At 41.2% G+C, this 24635-nt stretch overlaps 2 protein-coding genes across 4 annotated transcripts in view; both read right to left on the bottom strand.

The window, feature by feature from the left end:
* LY96 (lymphocyte antigen 96) overlaps positions 1-7466 on the bottom strand; it is a 31527-nt gene extending 24061 nt beyond the window's left edge. For both annotated transcript variants that reach the window (XM_068983964.1, XM_068983965.1), the window contains exon 1: positions 7299-7466. In XM_068983964.1, the coding sequence (XP_068840065.1) occupies positions 7299-7410 (112 nt within the window). In that variant the 5' untranslated portion in view covers positions 7411-7466. The remainder of the gene's footprint in view (positions 1-7298) is intronic.
* A 6458-nt stretch (positions 7467-13924) lies between these two features.
* Positions 13925-21902, bottom strand: TMEM70 (transmembrane protein 70). 2 transcript variants are annotated; one of them, XM_068983912.1, is made up of 3 exons: positions 21608-21902; positions 19923-20028; positions 13925-14699 (listed from the first exon to the last, which is right to left on the bottom strand). In XM_068983912.1, exons 1-3 carry the CDS (start codon positions 21806-21808, stop codon positions 14242-14244), a joined length of 765 nt encoding a protein of 254 aa, XP_068840013.1. In that variant the 5' UTR covers positions 21809-21902; the 3' UTR covers positions 13925-14241. The 2 variants fall into 2 exon arrangements, with proteins under 2 accessions (XP_068840013.1, XP_068840014.1); XM_068983913.1 differs by having other exon boundaries at positions 21620-21902.
* Positions 21903-24635: the final 2733 nt, after the last annotated feature.

Below are 24635 nucleotides of genomic sequence, written 5' to 3'. Positions count from 1 at the left end.
AGGGAAGGCTCTATTCATTTTGCCTCTGGCACATAGCTCACTGTAAATAATAAATGTGTGCTTATTCACTTCTTAGCACCAAATATTGCTCTAGGCACTACAGAAACAATGAACAATTGATAAATGCACATTCTAGTAAAGAAATCTAACAGGGCCATGAGAGAAAGACTGAGCAGGGACAGAGAAGTTGGGGGAGTGGCAGTGGGTAGAGATACCTCAACTACAGTATCCTTTAAGTGAGTGACAGGAAGCAACCAACTCTGTGGACGCTGTGATCAGGAATGCAGATTCAGAGGTGGCAATGACTTTGATATGTTCAAACCACAAAAATAAACATACATGCATATATATACAAATAATGTTTCATGAGATACATATAATAGGCAAATTCACAGAGACAGAAAGTAGAGTAGAGGTTATCAGGGACTAAGCGGAGGAAGAAACGGGGAGTTAGTTTTTAATGGGTACAGAGTTTCTGTTTAGAATGATGAAAATTCTGAAAATTGGTGATAGTTGCAAAGCAATGTGAATGTATTTAATTGTAAGTTTTATGCTTATGTTGGTAATACAAATAATGATCGTAATAATAATATAGGTCAATGTAAATGGAAAATAATAGGGGGTGGGAATCATAGGAATCAGACAGGTAGGCAGGGCCATCTTGAAGGGTCTTAGAGGCCTTGGTATAAAGTTGGGATTTCATTCTAACTGTAGTGAAAAGCCACTGGGGGTTTTAAGCAATCAAAATAGTCTTATGTAACTTATTTATATTTTCAAAAGATCTCTCTGGTCTCCATGGTGAGAACTGATTGTATGGGGGAAGGAATTAAAATGGAGAGAGGCCGGTTTAAGAGCATGTTGCAGAGGCCAGAGAAAAGAGATGAGGATGGCATAAGTGGTGAGCAGTGGACAGTGAAAAACGGTTGGCTTTAATCATTTACAGTGGCCACGACATGGAAGCAACCTAAATGACCACTGACAGAGGAATGGATGAAGAAGATGTGGTACATAAATACAATGGACTATTACTCAGCCATAAGAAAGAAGGAGACGATGCCATTTGCAGCAACATGGATGGATTTAAGAGATTTATTATACTAAGTGAAGTAAGTCAGACAGAGAAAGGCAAATATCATATCATATCCCTTATATATGGAATATTTAAAAAAACGATACAAATGAACTTATTTAAAAAATAGAAACAGACTCACACACTGCAAAAACAAATTTATGATTACCAAACGGGAAATAGGAAGGATGGATAAATTAGGAGTTTGGGATTAACATATACACACTCTATAAATAAAACACATAATCAACAGGGCCTGCTGTATACAGGGGATTCTACTTAATATTCTGTGATAACCTATATGGGAAAAGAAATTGAAAAGGAATCAATATTTGTATATGTATAACCAAACTACTTTGCTGTACCTAGCAAAGCATTGTAAATCAATTATATTCCGATATAAAGTAAAAATTAAATTTATAAAAAAGGTAGTTGGGGAATTCCCTGACAGGCCAGCGGCTGAACACATACATGTACCAGTGGTTAGAACTCAGTATTTTTACTACTGTGCCCAGGATTCAATCCCTGGTTGAGGAACTAAGATTCCACAAGCCAAGCAGCACAGCAAAAAAAATAACAAACAGTAGTTGGCTTTAAAATATGTTCTGGGGAAAATGAAAATGGAATCATTGATAAATCCAATGTGAAAGTTAAGGGAAAGAGATAATTAGGGATACCCCTGCTTTGGGGGCTAAGGAATTAGGTGGATAATGTCATGAGGAAGATTTTGGAAGAAACAAATGTGGAAAGGAGTATAAATGAAGTCCTAGCTCCAAATGGCTATTAGACTTCCCAGTGGAATGCTGAGTCTGTAGAATAATAGATGAATCCTGGTGATATGTATAGTTAACCTTCCTACTGTTACTGAAATGCAAGTCCATGCACCCAATGCACAATGAGGCCAAATAATACAAAAACAGTCCTGAGTGTTCATTGGAAGGACTGATGTTGAAGCTGAAACTCCAATACTTTGGCCACTTGATGCAAAGAGCTGACTCATTTGAAAAGACCCTGATGCTGGGAAAGATTGAAGGCAGGAGGAGAAGGGGACAACAGAGGATGAGATGTTTGGATGGCATCACCGACTCAATGGACACGAGTTTGAGTAAACTCTGGGAGTTGATGATGGACAGGGAGGCCTCGTATGCTGCAGTCCATGGGACTGCAAATAGGCAGACACGACTGAGCAACTGGAATGAACTGAACTAAATATAAAAACGGAGTCTGGGGCAGAAAAAAGTTTACTGCAGGACTATGCAAGGAGACAGGTGGCTCATGCCTTTAAAAACCCCAATACTGGAGTGGGTTGCCATGCCCTCCTCCAGGGGATCTTCCCAACCCAGGGACCAAACCCACAATCTTCTGTGACTACTCCAATGCAGGTGGATTCTTTACTGATGAGCCAACAGAGGAAGCCCTCTATTACACTAACACCAGTAAGTAAGACAAAAGTCAGGAGTTTTGTTTTTTTTTTTTAAATATTTATTTGCCTGCACCAAGTCTTAGTAGCAGCATATGGGATCTTTAGTTGTGGCATGTGGGATCTATTTCCCTGACCAGCAAAGAAACCCAGGCCCCCTGAGTCTTAGTCAGCGGATCACCAGAGAAGTCCCATACCAGCTATAACTTAACATGCACTCTCAGCATTCCTCAGCATAATAACTAAAATAACTAAACATAATGCCTATTAAAGACATTAATAAACAATTAAATTCAACTTACTTGACTAGTCTCTGTAAGGTAGGTAGGACTTTTAATGGACCTCAAAGTTTTCCAAAGAACAGAAAGATAGAGAAGAATATTTCAGGTTAGAGAATAGTAGAAATATAAATAAAGGTCAGTCAAGAGGCCGGCCTGCTTGGAGTCGGGAGCTGGGGGGAAGACGCGGAAGACCAGATGCCAAGATACACACACTTAGCTGGGAGGACCATGCAGCAACCGCACATCCAATCAGTCAGCAAGTCCAGTGGCTCCATCTTCAGAACACAGTAATCCCCTACATATGAACAAGTTCTGTTCCAAGAGTGCATTCATAAGTCCAATTTGCTCTTAGGTCCAACAAAGTTAGCCTAGGTACCCAATTAACATGATTGGTGATATAATACTGTACTGTAGTAGGTTTGTAATACTTTTCACACAAATAATACATAAAAAGCAAACAAAAAATGAAACATTTTTAATCTGATAGTATAGTACCTTGAAAAGTACAGTAGTACAGTACAACAGCTGGCATATAGGAGCTGGCACTGAGTGAACAGGCAAGAAGAGTTACTGAGGAGGGAGAGGAGGTGGGAGACACTAGAGCTGAAGGAATGTCAGCAACAGGAGATGGAGGGCAAGCTGCAATTTCACTCATGCCTGATGTGGATGGAACACATGTTCGCATCTCTGAAAGTCTGCAGTTTGAAGGTTCGAATGTAGGGGACTTCCAGCACCAACCCCACCTCATCACCTCCACTGCTCCCGCTCTGGCCTGAGTCACCAATCTCTCATTCACTTGCACTATTGCAAGTCTCTCCACAGGTTGTCTGCTTCCACCTTTGCCATTTTACAGATTACCAATCCGTGAGACAGACCAAGCTTTGCTCACAGTAAAAGGTAAAGTCATCTCCTGACTTACAAAGCTGTCATTCCTTTCCCATTTCCTTCTATGATATCATCTCCTACTACTTCCCCAGCACTCACTCCATGGCAGCCACGCTGGACTCCTTGCTATTCCTTCTTCACCACCTCGAGGCCACTGGGCTTGCTCTTCCCCCCCCACCCCTTCCCCTGGATATGGTTGTGGCTCGCTCCCTTTACTATTCCTGTCCTGGCTACATGTCACCTTCTCAGTGAGGCCCTCTTTGGCCATCCTAATTTAAAATGCAACCCCTACTCCCATCTTTGCACTCTCTATCCCCTCCCTCACCTTACTCTTTTCTCATAGCAGTCACCACCATCTGACATGCTGAATATTTCACTGATCAAAACTCCAGGAGGTCTGGGACTTTTGTTGTTCACTTCTACATTATCCTCAATGTCTAGAATAAGCACATGCCAGATGCTCAGGGAGTACTGGCTAAATTAGATAATCCATGAATTCCTTAAATTTCAGGATGACCTACAGCCAAAAACATGTTACAACTGAGTCTGACAACTCTAGGCTACAGGACAGTGCATGTCCAGGACTGTGTGGACTGACTCGCACAGCCATGTTTTCTGCCTTTTCCAGAGTTGGAGAATAAAACAGCCAATTATTGCCATTTCTGTATGTTACGGGCTGAACTGTGCTCTCCCTAAGTTCATATGTTGACATTTTAATCCTTAGAACCTCAGAATGTGACTGTTTTTGGGTTGTTGTTTAATCGCTAAGTTGAATCTGACTCTTTTGCAACTCCATGGATTGTGGCCCACCAGGCTTCTCTGTCCATGAAATTTCCCAGGCAAGATTACTGGAGTGGGGTGCCATTTCCTTCTTCAGCTGTCTTTGGAGACAGTGCCTTTAAGAGGTGATTAAATTAAAATGAAGCCATTAGAGTAGGCTCTAATCCAATATCATCAGTAACCTTAGAAGGAGATTTAGACATACAGGGAGTCCCCAGGAATGAGTGCACACAGACCAAAGGTCATATGAACACATGGTAAGAAGACAGTCATTTATAAGCCAAGGAGAGAGTCCTCAGAATGAAACTAAACCTTGAACTTGGATTTCCCGCCTCGAGAACTGTGAGAAATAGATTTCTGCTGTTTAAGCCACACAGTCTGTGCTATTTAGTTACAGCAGCCCTGGCAAACAGGTATACCATGTATGCCCAGTAGTTCGGCCAAATGGGAATCACTCTCACAGAAAGGACTGAGTTATTGTCACCAACACCCTGACAATAACACTGGAGGGATCAATGCTCCCAACACATGATGTGCTTCCATCTTGGCCAGGATGGATTCTCGAACGCAAGGAAAAGTTGATGTCGGGGGAGGGGGGTCAGAGAGGCCCGGCAGCCAGGAGAGTCTTGCTGTAGCTCTGTACCCCAACCTGCTCCCTGTGATCCCTACATCCATGGGGCAGCAGAAAAAGACCACGAAATTTCTCAGCGTTGTAGAGAAGCAGGTAAGATCCCTCCTCAAGGGACTTCCCTGGTGGTTCAGTGGCTAAGACACCAAGCTGCCAATGCAGGGGACCTGGGTTTGATCCCTGATCAGGAAACTAGATTCCACATGCTGAAACTGAAAAGAACCTACGTGCTGCAACAAAGATCAAAGACCCTGAGTGCCACAGCTAAGACCCGCCTCAGCCAAATAAATAAATAAAATAATTTTTTTAAGAAAAGAAGATCCTTTCTCAAAAAAATCAAATTAAAAGACAAATTGAGTTGGTGTTACTAGAAGATTAAAAGTTAAATAAATTGGGACTTTCCTGGCTGTCCAGTGGTTAAGACTTCACCTTCCAATGCAGGGAGTGTGGGTTAAATCCCTGGTCAGGAAGCTAAGATCCCATGTGCCTTGAGGCCAAAAAACCCAAACATAACAAACAGAAGCAATATTGTAATAAATTCAATAAAGGCTTTAAAAAACGGTCTACATCAAAAAATATTTTTTTAAAAAAGCTAAATAGATAATATAAAGTGTTACATAAATAAAGGCTGTATGAAACACAGCACAGAAAAGGTGGTATAATGAGTGTGTGTGGAGCAGAGAGAACGTTCTCTCTTTGGTTCTCTCAGCACCAAAGCAGAGAGAAGAGGACTGAGTGCACTGAGGAGGTCCTGGGACACAGGAGTGTGAACTGACCTCCCAGGATGGGGAATTTTCAGGGATAAGTTGAGCAGGAATTCAGTACAATCACAAACAGGAAAAAAACCATCAGTCTGAGACTGGTCACACACTTAGGCTTTGTTCCCACATCTGGGGTTACTTCTAATTCCCCAGGAGTAACTTTATATTAATATTTGCCAGAATGTATTTGGCACACTCAAAAAATTAGAGAAAATAAAACTGAATTTGGGAGATTAAATAGGTTTCTTTATTGTAGAACTTCTCAGAACTCAAAGTACATTTGTAAATCTCCCCCAAATGATTAGACCATAAATCCTTTTTTCCCATGAGAATTTCAACTAACCAGTATTTTCAGGAGCATCCCTTTAAAACTTCCTGATATTGCTAGTTGATAGAAAAGGCCAACCAACCCATGGTGCTTTGGTGCAAAGCACCAAACCAAAACAGTAGTCAAGCTCCAAAGCTGTGCTTTCAGTCCAGCAGATATTTGTAGAGAAAGGGGGGGAAGCAAAACAAGATAGAACAAAACAAACAACAGTGATCCAACCAGTAAATAGCATTCGACTGTGGCTGATTTCTTTTTTTAAGTAATTAATATTATTGTTTCTATGTGGCTCTGGGCTAAAAATTCTACCTCAAAATAATCCTTGCAAAATGGGTTTGAAAATCACTTTCACTTTACAGATTAAAAAGTGGAGCACAGAGAGGCTGAGACTTTGCTGAAGATCACACAGATAGTAACTGACAGAATCAGCCTTACACCCAGTTAGGGAGCTTATACCAAGAGCCTTTAACACAGCAGCCTGAAACACTTGAACAGAGCACCTGTTATACACCCGACACAGTGCTGGAGGAAAAAAAATCACAGCCTGGAGACAGAACCAATTCGAAGAAGCACCTAGGACGTTCTACTTTCTCAAGAAGAACCAGTCAATCTTATGTTAGTCACTCAATCGTGTCTGACTCTTTGCAATTTTATGGACTATGGCCTGCCAGACTCCTCCGTCCATGGAATTCTCCAGGCAAGAACACTGGAGTGGGTAGCCACTCCCTTCTCCAGGGGATCTTCCCAACCCAGGGATGGAACCCAAGTATCCTGCATAGCAGGCAGATTCTTTACCATCTGAGCCACCAGGGAAGCCCGCAGTCAGTCTTGGGCTGAGACAAAAATCTCAGAAGCAGATGTTCTGCCAGAACAGGGAAGAATCTGAAACTGGGTTCAAGGTAAAGATAGCTGACCACAGGAAAGGACAGAAGTGCTTGGAAGTCAAGAGAAACACAGTTCAGAGACTCATGAGGTCTATGATGGATGGAGAAAATCCACAGAGGGCAGGAACCAGATATCCCTTTTGCTGCCAGCAGCCTCCCCAAGAGCTGGAACACACGGTCGTTTCCTGTGTCCTGGTGACAGCAGAGGAAGGTTCCTGTGAAAACACCCTTGGAATGGTTGACCTGTTTTTGCCTTTGTACTTACCACAGTAGTCGTACCAAACGGTGGCGTCAGAGGAGTTGCAGACCCAACGTTTCTCCCTAGGTTCAGTAAATATGGAAGAAAACAGGGCGGAAAAAAGCACAAATGGAAACATGATTCAGTCTCTCCAAAACTTTAAAAATGTAAGGAGAATCTGTAACTAATCTTCAGACTCTTCCCCTTTATTTTTAGTAAAGGGAAAAAAATGTAACTTAGTCATCAGTCACATGATTTCTGAGTTCCTATCCAACTGTTTCCTCTTTTGAATGTGTGTGTGCACGTGTGTGTGTGTGTGTGTGTGTAATATTTGAGTACTTCCTGCAAGAGGAGAGGAAAATTATTTAGAATGTACTCTTTGACCGTGTGATACAAATGAGAGCACAGAGCTTTAAAAACAAAACGAGGTATTTCCTGGTCAATAGTAAAACCCGTCTTCTTTAGAAACTCAAAAGCCCAGCCCTCTTTATCCCTCTGTATTGCTATTCTCTCCCACAAGTTCTTTTTCTTTTTTCCTTTAAACCCTAAGCACACCCTCCTATTCTTTCTTTCTTTATGACTGTGCTGCTTGGCTTGGAAGCATGAAGTCCTAGACAGCCAGGGAATTCCCTCTCGCAAGATCTTTATACATCAATTCTTACCGCCCAGAGAGCAAGACCTTCAGCTCTGAACTGAACAGTGTTCATGCACAGTGTTTTTGCTCGGCAGCAGGTTGAGCCAAAGGGTAGAGACTGGCTGGATGAGACCTCAGACACAGGACACTAGCCAGAGTCCTGCATTATGGGCATGGGTCCCACCATGCTTGAGAATGCCCTCACTTTAGCCAACTACAGGTACAGGGAATACCTTGAAATAGTCATCATTTTGGGTGTGGAATGTATTTCATTCCAAAACTCTCACTCTGCTCTAGAAAAACAGCTAACCCTTTAGATGCTTTGCTACCTGAAATCCTTTAAAAGACAATGGCATGTGGCTTAGTAGCCAAAAATAGCATAAAGTCAGAGCCTTCAAATTTACAAGTTTAGAGGAAAATAATCATATTTGTAAAAGGTTTTTTTTTTTACTGAAGAATGGTCCTACTTTACCGTTTGTTTTTTTAAAGGCAAAAATTCATGGGGTAGGGGTTGGGCTAGTGAAATGGGGAGTTGCTCAGTTGGTATTCTTTCAGGTTGGCAAGATGAAAAGTTCTAGAGCTCTATTGCACAACAAGGCAAATACAGTTAACACTAGAGTCTTTGTTCCTTTTAGTGTGTTTTGAGATGACTAGAAGCCTGCATGGGTGTGTCCTCTTTCTTCCCCCCACTTTTAAAATACATTTTTATATTATGGAAAAAGCACATAAAAATTACCATCTTAACCAATTTTTTTTTGGACACACCAGGTATGATCTTAGTTCCACTAAAAGGAATAAAGAACCTAGAGAAAGCACTGTTTCAGGTCTGAGGCAGAAAAGGTATAAGAAGATCATATACCTAGAACATCTTACTGTATTAGATAACCAATCTGATGACAGTCCCATTGATCAAAGAATGGTTTCCTATTGCTGTTGTAACAAATAGCCACAAATTTAATGCCTTAAAAACAATACAAACGGGGGCTTTTGTGGTGGATTACTGGTAAAGAATCTGCCTGCTAGTGCAGAAGACATGGGTTTGATCCCTGATCTGGAAAGATCCCACATACCACAGAGTGACTAAGCCGGTGTGCCACAACTGCTGAGCCTGTGCTCTAGAGCCGGGGAGCCGCAGCTATCAGCCCATGTGCTCCAGAGCTGGTGCTCTGCAACAAGAGCAACCTCATGTCCCTGCAACTAAAGGAAACCCTCGCAGCAACAGGAACCCAGTGCAACCCCCACCCAAAAAAATACAAATGGGAGATTCCATGGTGGTTCAGTGGTTAGGATTCTGTACTTTCACTGCTGAGGGCCCAGGTTTGAACCCCAGTTGGAGAACTAAGATCCTAAAGCTGCCTGGAACAGCCAGAAAAAAAAAAAATCTCTTACAACTCTGAAGGTTGGAGTCCAAATAAGTTTTTAATTAATTTATTTATTTTAATTGGAGGCTAATTACAATATTGTAGTGGGTTTTGCCATACATCAACATGAATCAGCCATGGGCACACATGTGTTCCCCATCCAGAACCCCCCTCCCACCTCTGTCCCCATCCCATCCCCCAGGGTCATCCCAGTGCACCATCCCTGAGTACCCTGTCTCATGCATCAAACCTGGACCAGCGTTCTGTTTCACATATGATAATATACACGTTTCAATGCTACCCTCCCAAATCAGTTTCAATGGACTAAAAGCAAGGAGTCAACATACCTAGTTCTTCTGCACTCTCCAGGAGAACAATTCATTAACTTGCCTTTTTCAGCTTGTGAACTGCAATCCTTTCATTCCTCCATCTTCAAAATTCAGCACTGCATCATCTCTGCTTCCATCATCACATCACCTTCTCCTCTGATCTCCTGTCTCCCTCTTATAAGGACCGTGTGATTTTACTGCAACCATTTGGACAATACAGGATAATCTTCCCAACACAAGATCCACCTATAAAATCCCTTTTGGCATTTAATGTAACATTCATAGCTTCCAGACTTAAACATTCAGACTGCCTGTAGACTGTATGATCATTAATAAGACAGTAACTTCAGTGGATTGAAATACATCAAATATATTCAAATTCATGAGCTCATAATACTTGTTTAAAGTCTAATCAGCCAATGATACTAGGAAACTAATTGTACTTTGAAAACTGATAAAGGGAAAGAATCAAGCATTTATCCTGACCTTTCTATGGAGACTGAACTATTGGTAACCAAATAGTACAGAGAGGCGCATTTCCCTTGCCTTCTCATGCTCTTTTCTCTTTTAGAAGTATTAGAGCTAGTACATGAAAAAGGAATGATAGAATAGAGCCATTTTACAATATCTAATGAATTAGTGAACTTAGAAACACAGCATCAGAGGTTGCTAATATCACAAAGATAGATAAGAAGACATCGTATACCTCTCAATGGATAAACAGGGTGGTAGCCAATCTCTAAGACAGCCCCCAATTATCCTTACTTCTTGGTATGCAAATTCTTGTGTAGTCCCCTCCAACAATGAATAAGGGTGACTGAGTAACTAAGAAAATATTGCACAATGATAAAGTGCAGCTTCCAAAACAAATCACAAAAGCCTCTACCTTGTTCTTCTGGATCAATTGCTCTGGGGCAAACAGTAGCTCTAAAGAGAGATCCATGCAATAGGAAACAAAGACCTCTTCCCAAAAGGCCAGCACCATGTATAGATGTGAGAATTGAACCATAAAGAAGGCTGAGTAGCAAAGAATTGGTGCTTTCGAATTGTAGTGCTGGAGACAAGGAAATCCAACTAGTCAATCCTAAAGGAAATCAACCCTGAAAAGTCACTGGAAGGGCTGATGCTGAAGCTGAAGCTCCAATACTTTGCCCACCTGATGCAAAGAGCTGACTCACTGGAAAAGACCCTAATGCTAGGAAAGACTGAGGGTAGGAGGAGAAGGGGCGACAGAGGATGAGATGGTTGGATGGCATTATTGACTCAGTGGACATGAGTTTGAGCAAACTCCAGGAGATAGTGAAGGACAGGGAAACCTGGTGTGCTGCCCTTCATGGGGTCGAAAAGAGTCAGACAAGACTGAGCAACTAAACAACAAAAAAATGCGTCAGTCACATATGTAAGCCACCTTGGAAGCAGTTCCTTCAGATGACAGGAGCATCAGCTCATATCTTCACTGCAACCCCATGAGAGAACCTGAGCCATACCCACTCAGCTGAGTCATTCCTAGATACCCAACCAACAGACACTGTGCAGTTATAAAGGTTTGTTTTAAACTGTTACATTTTAGGGGCAATTTGTTATACAGCAATAGATAATTAATACAAACATCAGCTATGAATCAGTCTTGTCCAAACTAATCAAACCTCAGTCTGATGAAGCCTCAAGTCCAACTACCAATTTACAGTAAACAGAGAAATATTAACTACACCTTGGGAATATAATCAAAAAATCTAGACTGTGAAAACATGTATAGGACAAAAAACTCAGTTTCTTCAACAGATGATGTGCAAGGGGAAGGAAAAAAGAGGATATTCCCTGCTGGTCCAGTGGTCAGGATTCCTCACTTCCGCTGCTGGCAGTCAGGTTTGACTCCTTTTTGAGGAAGTAAGATCCCACAAGCCACATGGCACAGCTTAAAAACAAAGTGAAAGAAATAGGCAGGGCCCACGGATTAGGAGTCATAAAAGACATTTCAAAAGTAGGTGTACATAAGGTGAGAACTTTACTTAGATCTTAATCCAGAGGGGGGAAATTATGAAACAATTGGAAATTGGTAGACTGGATATTTGATAACTTTGGATCAGGGACAGCTTAGGTACAATGGCATTGCTATTTAAGTCCTTATCTTGTAGATAAGGGGCTTCCCTGGTGGCTCAGACAGTAAAGAATCTGCCTACAATGCAGGAGACCTGGGTTCAATCCCTGGTCAGGAAGATCCCCTGGAAAATTAAATGGCAACTCACTCCAGTATTCTGCCTGGGCAATCCCATGGACAGAGGAGCCTGGTGGGCTATAGCCCACGGGGTCACAAAGAGTCAGACACGACTGAGTGATCAACACTTTCAATTACAGAATTACAAAATTAAATATTTAAGGAAGAAACACTATGATGTCTGCAACTCGTTCCCAAATAAAAGCAGAGGGCAGGAGGTCTAGAGGAAACAATACTGACCAAAAATTGGTAATTGCTGAATCTAGATAACCATTCTTTTTCCGAAAAAATCCTAATAGAATTTTAACAAATGAGTCATCCATACCTAATGACCATTTTGTTACTTTTGCTATTATCTTTCAGTGTGATGTAATTATTAATAAACTGAGGGGAAGGATTGCATTTTACTGTCAAGGGTATGCTATCTGATGTAACCTAGATGTCCAAAGGAATCACCCTGTCTTCTGAGACTCAAATAAACCTTACTCAATATCCTTCCCATAGACTGTGGGAGATCCATCAGGGTCTCAGTCTTTCCAGGATTACTCTGCCGGGGAGAGTAGTGAAGTGGCATGGAGGGACGTGCATGTATTTTCCCCTTATCTTGGACTGAGTTGCTTCTGCAGACTTATTTCACTGATGAATCATCATGGCATCCTACGCATGCTGATCCTTTTCTAATCTTGGTCTCACTCCAGATCGTGCCCTTGAGAAGACATCTTTCTCATGCAGTCTTTTAAGCAACCACGCTGTCCTCTGAGTAATTATTCTAACAAAAATAGGTTTTTTCATTCCACTACACAGGAGACAAAATGACTGCACGTATACAGGACATTTAAAGAAACAGGTATGATACACTCAAAACAAATTATGGAAAAAGTGACCCTCAAGAGAAAACTTTAAAATGTTAACAGTGCTGTTTTCTTCTATGTATCTAACGTTTGATAATGAGTATTTGATTATGGAATACCTTTTTATAGAAAGATATAAACCACATTGTTAAGACAGCAACACGTGTATACCTAGGTGACAGAGGACAGAAGAGCAGGCAGGCAGAGAAGTCCAAGCAGAGGACAGAGGTGGCGGTAGCCTGTTCATCTCTGAGAATACAGCCTGCCCTCTACTACGACCACAGGCTGGCTGATCCTAGCAGAGGGCAAGCTCTAATCTCAGGAAGAACACTTTTCTACTGTAAGCTATCTCCTGTAACCTTCTAGCAACTTGACACTTCATCTTTCCAAGAACTAGTGATGCTCCTATTGCTTCTCCATGCACTTCCCTCACACAGAAGGAAATCATAAAAATTAGATTTACTATTGTAGCAGGTGATAGGAGACCTTGGGTAACTCTGTAGACTCGGTGTTCACCTTCCTCTCATACACAGGCAAGCCATAAAGATCAGATTAACCATCGTGGCACATGATGGCTATTACACAGCTTTATACAGACTGGGTGTTTTGTTCTTAACTGTGACTTCTGGCAACTTGCCCAGTACCCAGTGCATTCTAGGCATATAATCAGCATCTACCAATCTAAGTAACGATATGAGGCCATTTGTTCCTGGCTGAAAATCCTTCACAAGAACCAACTTTCTACAATTAGAGGTAAAAATATTAAAATGCCAATAAGTGATAAGTTAGCATGAAGACTGCTATTTTATAAAAGGTACTATCCATCTGTATGGGTAGGATCGTACCAAAGTAGATAGGATTTTCCCTATGTGTGATAGAGTATACCAAAGGAGAGTGCACGTGGAGAGACAAGCAGAGCCACTGGAAACAAACTCCTCAGGTTACCATTTGCCTTCAAGCTAACCACACTCTACTGTACACAGTCTTTAACATGGGCAGCCACATCAGAGAAGATAGGCAAAAACCTGTATTCAGAGCCAAAGGAAGCAGATTAACACTTGCTTTCTATAATGTGTGAATTTTTAGAGTTTCTACTGTGGGAAAAGGTAGTATCCATATCCTTAGAAAAGTTCATACACAAAGGAAAAATAACTCTCCTATATGCTTCTGATATCCAATCCCCAGATGAGAATCATTTATTATATAAAATTAACCATGCATACATCAGCATATATATGTATTTTCACACCCTTTTAAACAAAATGGTAGAATGTTACATGTTTTGTTTTTTAAACATAACTTTTTTTATTATAAAGGAACACAAGTCTCTGAATTAAAAGTTCTGTCTGATACAATTTAAATTATTTAACAATCAGTCACTAACAAAATCAAACATAAAGGCAATTATCATACATTGGAACACAAATCACATTTAAGCACAAACATAAAAATAACAAACTCAGGACTTTCCCAGCAGTCCAGCGGTTAAGACTTCACCCTTCCAATGCAGGGGGCATCAGTTCGATCCGTGGTAGCAGAACTAAAATCTCACATGCCATGTAGCATGACAAAAAGCAGACTCATTTCTCTTCTTTAAGCTGTTTCTTTTCGCTGGCTTCTTCCAGATCAAAAGTGAATGGTTTGTCATAACCCATTAAATGGTTATAGTCTTCAGGGTTTGGAAAGAGTGCTGGATTAACTAACAATGATTTTGTTTTAGCATAAAATGTAGTAAACACATGCGTGCTGTTTGGAATCTTCACATCATTCTGGTGAAATACTGTACTTGTTTCCGAAAGTACCACACTGTAAGTAACGGCTTTGTAAGTGTCTGTTCTGGCCTCATGGTACAAGCGAATGACGTAGCCTTTTGTAAGAAAGTGAAGCAGTGCTGGAGTGATAACTGTAAAGCTTCCTATGGTGCCATAAAATAAGATTTGCAAAGGCAGACTTCCAAATATAACATTATTTTGTGCAAAAATGTATGGTAGAAATGCAAGGCTGATCAGACTTGTAGAGTAAGAAAAACACTTCACACCTAAAAAAAGAAAACAGGAGAGGATTAATACCATCCAATTAATTCTTCTTTCTTCCTACCATATTATCACCAAAACAACAAAACCAAAGCACCTATACAGTGCTTATTATATTCCAGGCTTTATTTTAAGCACTCTGCATGTTTTATTCATGAAATCTACAAAAAAGTCCTCTAAGATAGACGTATAATTATCATCATCATCACTCCCATTTAAAAAATGAGAAAATATCAGGCACTTGCGCAATGTCACATAGGTACCAAATAGCTGTGTGAAAATGTAAAGTCACTTCAGTCATGTCCAACTCTTTGAGACCCCATGGACTGACTATAGCCCACCAGGCTCCTCTGTCTATGGAATTCTCCAGGGAAAAACACTGGAGTAGGTAGCCATTCCCTTTTCCAGGGGATCTTCCTGACCCAGCATTGCAGGCAGATTCTTTATTGTCTGAGCCACTAGGGAAGCCTCACCACATAGTGGTGTTGGGATTCAAACTCAGGCAATCTGACTCTAGGGTTGAGTCTATTGGCTATTACAATGCACCACCCAATACAAGATTAAATATTACTTAAAAATCCTTATGAATACTATGAAACTTAATCCAGTCGGCAGATAATCAAATAAAATGCTCTGTTAACAAGTACTTCCACAGATCTAAAACAAAATGTTCAAATACAGGCCTAACTTTATCAGGCTAAGTGCCCAACATTAAAACAGCGAATTTAAAAACAAAAAATCCCCACTGATGGTTAAGAAACGTGTGGGAGAGGTAAAATTTCCTTATCAAGGAAAAACACTCAAGTTAAAATAGTGACATATTTTTACTTAGATTTTTTTAAATCACTGACTTCTGAACTATACATTTAAAAATGGTCAAAATGGTAAGTTTTACATTATGTCTACTTTACCACAGTAAATAAATAACTTAAAATGTAAATTTTCTTAGTTTGACTGTATAATTTTAACATGATTGAACACCATCTGTTTGGAAAATGGACAAGCCGAAATCCTAGATGGTCTGATTATAAAGTTAATTTGGAAAAACAAAGGAAGCAAAAAAGAGAGGGAGAGTTAGATACTAAAACATTAAAACAGTGTTGTATAGGCTCAGTACATGAACAGATCAATGGAACAAAAGCAGAAAATCTAGAAACCTCACTGCATAGGGAAATTTAGTGTAAAGATATAATTTAAAACTAGTGGTGCTGGGGCAACTGGATAGCCACAAAGAAAAAGATAAAATTCAAAACAATCCCTCATATCATATACCTGGAAAATTCCAAATAATCCAGAGATCTAGGTGCGTAAAATAAGAAAGCTATAAGAAGCCCTGTGAAGGCCTTATATACCTGTGAAGGCCTTATCATCTGAAAACAGAAAAACTTTTCTAATTACGAGTTAAAATACAGAGGCAATCAAGGGGCAAGTTGATAAGTCTGATCACATTTTTTAAATGTGCATAGACATAAATACCATAAACAAAATAAAGAAATGAATGAGAAAAATACTACAAACTTATATCACAAAGGATTAACATACCCAAGATATAAAAGGTTGCCAGTATATGAGAAGAAAAAGATCAACAACCCAATAAACAAATGAGTAAGAAATATAAGCCGACAGTTCAATGAAACAAAAAATGCACATGAATGCACATGGCCTTTAAAGAGATTGTATATGTGTGTGTGTGTGTGTGTTTTAGTTGACGGTCAGTCGTGTCTGACTCTTTGCGACCCCATGGACTGTAGCCCACCAGGGTCCTCTGTCCATGGAATTCTCCAGGCAAGAATACTGGAGTGGGTTGCCATGCCCTTCTCCAGGGGATCTTCCCAACCCAGGGAGAGAACCTAGGTCTCCTGCATTGAAGGCAGATTCTTTCCCATCTGAGCCACCAGGGAAGATTACAATAGATGAAATGATGCTAAACTTCAAACATAACAAACATGTGATTAAAACCACAGTGAGATATTATTTTTCTGCAAAACTGGCAAAAACCAAAAAATCTGATACCATACATGTTGATGAGGCTGTAACACAGCTGTCACTCTCACACATCACTGCTGGTTGAAGGCTTCTTGTTTGTACCAGTAATTTAAAAATAATTTCTCCTTCTCACAGGTAGTTGTCATGACATTGGTACACATGGGATTTAATGGGGACCAAGCTGTCTGCTGCAGAAAACTCCCCTCTTGTTTCCCCATTATTCTTTTCACACTATAGTAGTATGAATGGTGTCCCCTCAAAATTCACATCCACCCAGAACCTCAGAATGTGACCTTATTTGGAGACAGGGTCTTTGCAGACAATTAAAAGTTGAGATGAGATCATCCTGGATTAGAGTGGGCCCTACATCCAATAAGAGTGTCCTTAAAAGGATAGAACAGGACAAGCAGAGACACACAGAAGGCCTTGTGAAGTAGCAGGCAGAGACTGAAGTTATGCATCTGTAAGCCAAGGAACACAAAGGATGGCTGTGAGCCATCAGAAGCTGCAAGAGACAAAGAAGAATTCTTCCCTAGCGCCTTCAGAGCATGCACATGCCAACACTGTGATTTCAGACTTCTAGCCTTCAAAACTGTGAGAACAAATTTTTGCCGTTTTAAGCCACCAAGTGTGTGAAAATGAATTGTAAAAGCCCTAGGAAACTACTACATACATATACTTTATTATGCCTGGTGGTGGTTGTGGTTTAGTAGCTAAGTCGTGTCTAACTCTTCCGACCTCATGGACTGTAGTCCACCAGGCTTCTCTGTCTATGGGATTCTCCAGGCAAGAATACCGGAGTGGGTTGGCATTTCCTTCTCCAAGGGATCTTCCTGATCAAACCCACGTCTCCTGCATTGCAGGCAAATTCTTTACCTACTGAGCCAACAGGGAAGCCAAGCACCAGTTGCTCAGGTTGAAGTAACTGCTATTTTCTAAACATATTCTGGGTTTTCCCATCCTGATGCCTTTGCTCATACGACTTCCATGCCTGGGATGTCCCTCTTTCACACCTCTTTATGTTCAAATTCTACTCGTCCTAAAATGAGAATACAATGACATCAGTAATTTTTGTTGCTGAATTAACAAGAACTGCCAACTAAAAGTCTCCTCAAATGTCTTTACACTAGGATCCAATGTGGTAGTTTAAAGAATCTCCAGGAATGGTACCTCTGCGTTAATGCCTCTCACTCAGTTTTACACAGAAAAATTATTAATTCCTGATAAGCATATAGAATGACTTTCTATTATAATATTGAAGGAACTCAAACATCAAATTCTGCTACAATTCTAGAACTTTGAATACCATGCAAAATTTTGCTGTTCCACAAATATTATATCGTAACCATAAAGATCCTGCCTGACAATGTAGGAGACGTAAGAGATGTGGGTTCGATCCCTGGATCGGGAAGATACCCTGGAGGGCATGGCAGCCCCCTCTAGTATTCTTGCCTGGAGAATTCCATGGACAGAGAAGCCTGGCAGGCTACAGTCCAGAGGGTCGCAGAGTCGGACACGACTGAATCGACTTAGCATGCACACTAAAATTAATTCCTATTTATATTCTCTTCAGTTCAGAACTGAGTCAAGTGGGGACATGAAATAAATGGATAAACCTTCCCTTCATTTGAAGGAATGGTGTCTGTGTTCATAAAGAAAGGTATCATGGGGGGTCACAGCTGACACATCTTAAGGGCATCAATCCAAGTATGCGAGGCTCAATCCAGAGACGTGACACAGGCTCAAAGACCTACTCATGTTGTGACTTCTGAAGAAAGTACTACCATCCAAAACTGATTATTCCAAGAACTTCAGAACTCCTCTCAACAGTGACTATAATCAATCCTTATTCCCAAAACGTTTTAAATTAGCTGAAGTTGTATTTTAAATATACTCAATTTTAATGTCACAAACACTTGAGAACTTATAGATTTCCAGATTAAATTTCAGACAACCAAGTAACATCAACACGATCAAAAACGCACATGCCAATGGGGCACTGAAGTCTTGTGGCCAGCTGGGCTATAAGGTAATCCAGATATTTCAGGTGTAAATGGCAACCCACTCCAGTACTCTTGCCTAGAAAATTCCACGGATGGAGGAGCCTGGCGAGCTACAGTCCATGAGGTCACAAAGAGTCAGACACGACCGAGTGACTTCACGATACTTTTTTATATAAGGATTATTGAAATGAAATACAACCTCAGAAACTTGAACAAACCACTACCTACATTCTTCTTTTCTAAATTATTCCATATTACATACTGAATTATGACCTAAAGAGACAAAATAACTTTAAATTTGTAGTTATTTAATACACTGTCTTTTCCTACTCCATAACTCCCTACCTACCACGTGCAAAAATCACTAAGTAAATACATTTGCTGAAAATTCTAAGACCTAAAAAATGTAGACTTGATGTATCTTTGAATCATAATTACTCTATAGTGTAAATGTCTACTCACCCAAAATAACTACTCTTAAGTATTCATCCATATTTGCTTCTCTGAATATTCAAACATTATATATATATATACGTTTTGTTGCTAAACATCCTGAGAGGTGACCAAAGGATGAATCTTTAGTGATCAGTCACAAGACCACAAAGTCATGAGTCTTCAAAAACCTTTAAAAAATCTCCTAAATGGACTTTCCTGGTGGTCCAGTGGTTAAGAATCTGCCCTGCAATGTAGGAGATTCAGGTTCAATCCTCAGTGGGGAACTACAATCCCACATGCAGGAGGGGGCAACTAAGGGGATTGTAGATGCAATTGTAGGGGGCCTGCTGCAATTACTGAGACCAAATGCAAGAAAAGATCCCACATGACACAACAAAGATCCTGAGGCAGCCAAATAAATAAATAATTTTTAAATTTCCTAAAAATGCAAAGGTCTCAACCTCCAAATCCTTTATTAAATCTTATAATCTTTCCTTCTGTCTTGCAATTATGAGGTGGTGGCTCAGGGGTAAAGAATCCACCTGCCAATGCAGGAGATACAAGAGACATGGGCTTGATCTCTGAGTCAAGATCCCCTGAACCACTGGCAACCCACTCCAGTATTCTTGCCTGTGAAATCCCATGGACAGGGGAGCCAGGTGGGCAAAAGTCCATGGGGTCTTAAGAGTCAGACAGGGCTTAGCAACTAAACAACAATAAAAATAGTTAAGTATCATATGCTAAGAACCTTTTTTATAATCAAAAGGGGGAAAAAAGGAAGTACCCTCATTTATGATTACCCACCAAATACTGTTCGGGCCAAATTCCCAGTATAAATCAGCCTTCCATCTTCTGATTTGTCAAGCTGTGTATGTGAACATCGAACACTTCTTTCCCAACAAACAGGGATCTATTGAAAGAGAGACCATGATGTGAGTGCATAATAAATTGCATTTTAGACCAAGTTTTAAATTTTTTAAAGTTTATTTTGAAAAATATAATAAAAAGAATGTCTCATATAGGGTGATTTAAGAAATTCTTCCAAATAATCTACAGAGCTAAAGAACTCAAACTGAGTACAGAAAGGCTTTCCTTAATCCCACTCACAAGTAGACACTGAATTGGGAGTTTGAAGACCTAGGTTTGGATGCCAGCTAGAAGCTTGTTAGATAAAGTGTGACCTTAAACAAGTAAAAAGTTAGTGGAGTAGTTTCTTCTATTGCATGTCACTATCACTCAACTGCAAAGATTTAAATGCATTAGTTTGTTAAAAAAAAAAAAACTCACTTTATTTAAGCAAAACACTGTAGATTCAGTGTTTATAAAGCCCAGGTAGTTTTTTAATACTTTTAATATATGTATACCACTGCTGCTGCTGCTGCTGCTGCTAAGTCGTTTCAGTTGTGTCCGACTCTGTGCAACTCCATAGACGGTAGCCCATCAGGCTCCCCCGTCCCTGGGATTCTCCAGGCAAGAATACTGGAGTGGGCTGCCATTTCCTTCTCCAATGCATGAAAGTGAAAAGCGAAAGTGAAGTCAATGAGTCGTGTCCAACTCTCAGCGACCCCATGGACTGCAGCCTACCAGGCTCCTCCGCCCATGGGATTTTCCAGGCAAGAGTACTAGAGTGGGGTGCCATTGCCTTCTCCGATTTATACCACAGCTATTATATATATATATATATATATATATATATATATATATATATATATATATATATTCTTTCCCCAAACTCTTTGTATCTAGTCCTTGTTCCCTATAATGAAAAATTTCCACTTGAACTCCTACATCAAATTTCACAGGAACAGTTCCCAGAACCTCTGAAAATGACTTTCACTACACACCGTCTCAAAGACGTAAAAGGCATGCCTAATTCCTTTAGGCTGAAGTTTAATTAGATTTCAATTCCCGCGCTGGCTTTCCAAGTTTCAGCATGTTTGCTAATCCTAGTATTTTACAGGGCAGGATTAGGAGACAATTTATTCAGATTAATATAAGAAGGATTAACGTCATTATCCCGTCCCCCTCTCCCCCCACCAAGGGAGCAAAGTCACTCCTAAAAATAGGGCCACCTAATAAAAAATAGAACAAACTCAAAGATGTTCTCCGAGTTTTTTCACTTCCATCCACGTGGCGCATCTAACTTCCTTGAAGATTAGCTCTTACAAGCTTGGGCTCAAGGACAGAAAAGGCAATAAACTGAGTCCTCGCTGGATTTGCAACCATCTGTAAAGTGACTGGAACCGCCCAGAAAATAATCACTTTCCAAGGGACACTTAGATCCGCGGGTGCTGTGAAGCCCGGGATGCTCCGGCCTGGTCCCGAGGCCCAAACATACTACTCCCGCCAGCCTCGCACTGGGCTCCTTCCGTACAGGAGCCGCCGGGCAGTAAGGGAGAAGCTGCGGGGAAGCCGGGCTCCCCAAGCCCGTTGCTACTTCCACCCCCTCCCCCGCCCTCACACGGGTCCGAAGCCCTCTAACCGCCGACCTGGGCTCGCACCCGACGCAGAACAGGCGCGGCAGCCGACAGCCCCGTGCCCCCGACGCGCCCTGAGGAGCCTCTGCAGGAGGCCGCCCTCGAGACGGCCGCTCTGGGGCCTCGGAGCGCGGTGGAGGCCCACGGCGCTGTCCTCTTCCAGCCGAGCCGCAGTCCGGCCGCCCACGGGCAGCCCAACGCCAGAAGCAGCATCCCGCACCCAACTAGGAAATGCGACCGCACTCCGGCGGCACCGCGGCACCCTAAACCCCAGTGCCGGGCCGGAACGAGCCACGCAGGCGCATCCCCCAGAAGGCCCGCTGGCAGGCTTGGCCGCCGGCGCGTGCGCAGAACATACGGCAAGCCTGCAACGTGCCCAGCCTCGCGCGTTCCCTGCGCGTAGAGCTCTGCACCGGACCAGACCCTTGCTACGGGGACCAGCAGACGCCCAGCTTGCACGCTGCTTCCCCTTGTCGGAGCGTGGGGCTCTTTATAACAGTGTGGAAGAACTGATGGGAGTGTGTGTGTTGTCTGTTGGTCGCTTAGTCGTGTCCTACTCTTTGCGACCCCATGGACTGTAACCTGCCAAGTTTCTCTGTCCTTGGGATTCTCCAGGCGTGGACGGAAATGCCAGACAGGCTAGATAGTCTTGGCCTCTTTGTAACAGTGTGGAAGGATAGAGGGGAGAGCCATGCTCAAAGGACAAATCCTGGAAGCCCGAGTTAAATGTTTCATTCTCCTGGGTGTCATTTTCTAGGCTCCCTTAAACATTTTCTTTATGGAAAATGTTTCTAATCTATTGGCACAGAGGAATAATACATTACACATTTGAACAAAAATGAATGGTAATTTGATCCAACCAATGAGTTGGTAGAAAATAAGTGGAATTCGTTCACTGACTGTTGATAGTTGTCAAATTGTTTTCTGAAATCATTCTCATCCGTGTACCGGATAGTTCCTTATTTGTTAAAGAGGTATTGAGTGCCTTGCCTATTGCCAGGACTAGCTCAGAAGCTGAGGCTATAAAGATACTGAATAAAACTGGGAATCCACAGTGCTTTATGTTGCACGAAGTGGAATCCCTTCCAAGTTCAGAGAGAGGGCTCTTGTCTAACACTCAAATGAATTGCCCAAGGACATGCATGAACTGAGAAAGCAAAAGATGATTGGGTAGGGGCATCTGGGTGGAGAGCAGTAGGGTAAGGAAACCCAGAACTGCTCTGCCATGTGGCTCACAGTCTTGGGTTTTATGGTGATAGGATAACTTTGCAGGTTGTCTTTGGCCAATCATTCTGACTCAAGGTCCTTCCTGGTGGCTCAGGCATTGCTCAAGGAAGATGTATGCCAGGAAGAAGGACTCTGGGAAGTGGTCAGACACGTTGTGTCGCCTTCTGACTTTTCCCCAACTCTTCTGGTTGGTGGTGTCTTGTTAGTTCCACGTTCCTTACCAGGACCTCATGTCATAAAACAGCTCACACAAATGGTTACTATAGTGCCTGGCCAGGGTGGGCGGTTTCAGCCAGTGTGCTTCCCCTAACACATAGTGAAGGCAACCCCCAAAAATAAGTTAAAATATAATGTTTTATTATAATTGAAATATACCAATTTATGAAATGATACAGAATCCCAAGAAGCAGAATGATTAATTTAGCCTGAGAATAGCCAGAGGCTCAGGTTCAGCTGAGTATTGAGTATCCAATACTGACTAGTATCCAACTAGTCAATACGCTCTTTATTTCTTTGAGTAAAACCATGTGTTTTACTCAAAATGTTATTTGCATAAGAGAGGAACAAACTAATAGTCTAAAACAGCGCCACCTTCACAACTCCAAATCCTGTCTACCTTTTTCTGGGTATCTAAAAGGATAAAATAATACTATCTCTTTATGGACAATTTCACTTTCTTTTTTGTTTCATTTATTGAAGTATAGCCAATTTAGTGTTGTGCTAATTTACTGTACAGCAAAGTGACTCTGTTATACACATATATACATTCTTTTTTCATATTCTTTTCCATTCTGATTTATCCCAGGAGACTGGATATAGTTCCCTGTGCTATACAGTACAACTTTGTTATTTATTAATTCTAAATGTAGTAGTTTTGTATGTTTCATGGATATGTTCATTGGTGCCATATTTTAGATTGCACATAAAAGTGATATCGTATGGTATTTGTCTTTCTCTTTCTGACTCACTTCACTAAGTGGATACTCTCTAGTTGTATCCATGATGCTGCAAATGGCATTATTTTGTTCTTTTTTTATGAATGAGTAATATTCCTTTGTGGACTTCCCAGGTGGCTCAGTGGTAAAAAAAAAATCCGCCTGCAATGCAAGAGATGCATTTTCCATCCCAGGGTTGGGAAGATCCCCTGGAGAAGGAAATGGCAACCCACTCCAGTATTCTTGACAGGTTGTTTCCATGGCGTGGCTATTGTAACTTCACTTTATTTATCTTCTGCTTACCTTTTAACGTCCCTTGACTCTCCTGGGGGTCCAGTGGTTAACACTCTGTGCTTCCAATACAAGGACTGCCAGTTCCATCCCCAGTTGAGGAACTAAGATTCCAGATCACCTGAGACCAAAAAAAAAAAAAAACAAACCCCAAATACTCCTACCTTAGTGTACTGCATATTACAAACAACATCAACTAGCCGTTCATGTACTGATACATATTTAAACTTGCTGTTCACATAGTGTTTTTTAATAGCTTTAATAGCTTCAAAAAGATAAACTAAGGCACACTAAAATTCCTGAGAGTTTATTTGAGCAAAACTTTATTCCAGTCTTACAACACCAAACTTGAAACAGTCATGAGCACTCCACTGACAGGAGCTAGGGGCAAGGTTTTCATAGAGAAGATGCACATGCAAAGCAAGGAAATTATTTGATTGTTATAGCTTATGCTGTTGCATTATTTGAGAAAAATCTCATTGGATGTTTGATTGGTTGTTCCTACCCTTGAGGTATTCACAGGATTTAATCTGGGGGTGCTCATTAACCTACCAAGACATCAGAGCCATCTCAGTCTAATGCCTCTT

Source organism: Capricornis sumatraensis, chromosome 11, assembly GCF_032405125.1.
Source record: "Capricornis sumatraensis isolate serow.1 chromosome 11, serow.2, whole genome shotgun sequence".
NCBI lineage: Eukaryota > Metazoa > Chordata > Mammalia > Artiodactyla > Bovidae > Capricornis > Capricornis sumatraensis.
This window is presented reverse-complemented; position numbering and strand designations above follow the sequence as displayed.

What these genes read in the sequence shown, in the direction of transcription:
- TMEM70 (XM_068983912.1), bottom strand. Translation starts at nt 21,808, where the DNA reads ATGCTGCTTCTGGCGTTGGGCTGCCCGTGGGCGGCCGGACTGCGGCTC. An exon ending in TGCGTCGGGTGCGAGCCCAG is followed by an intron (nt 20,029 to 21,607) that starts GTCGGCGGTTAG and finishes CTCTTTCAATAG; the next exon opens with ATCCCTGTTTGTTGGGAAAG. An exon ending in TTTGGCCCGAACAGTATTTG is followed by an intron (nt 14,700 to 19,922) that starts GTGGGTAATCAT and finishes TTCTTTTTTTAG; the next exon opens with GTGTGAAGTGTTTTTCTTAC.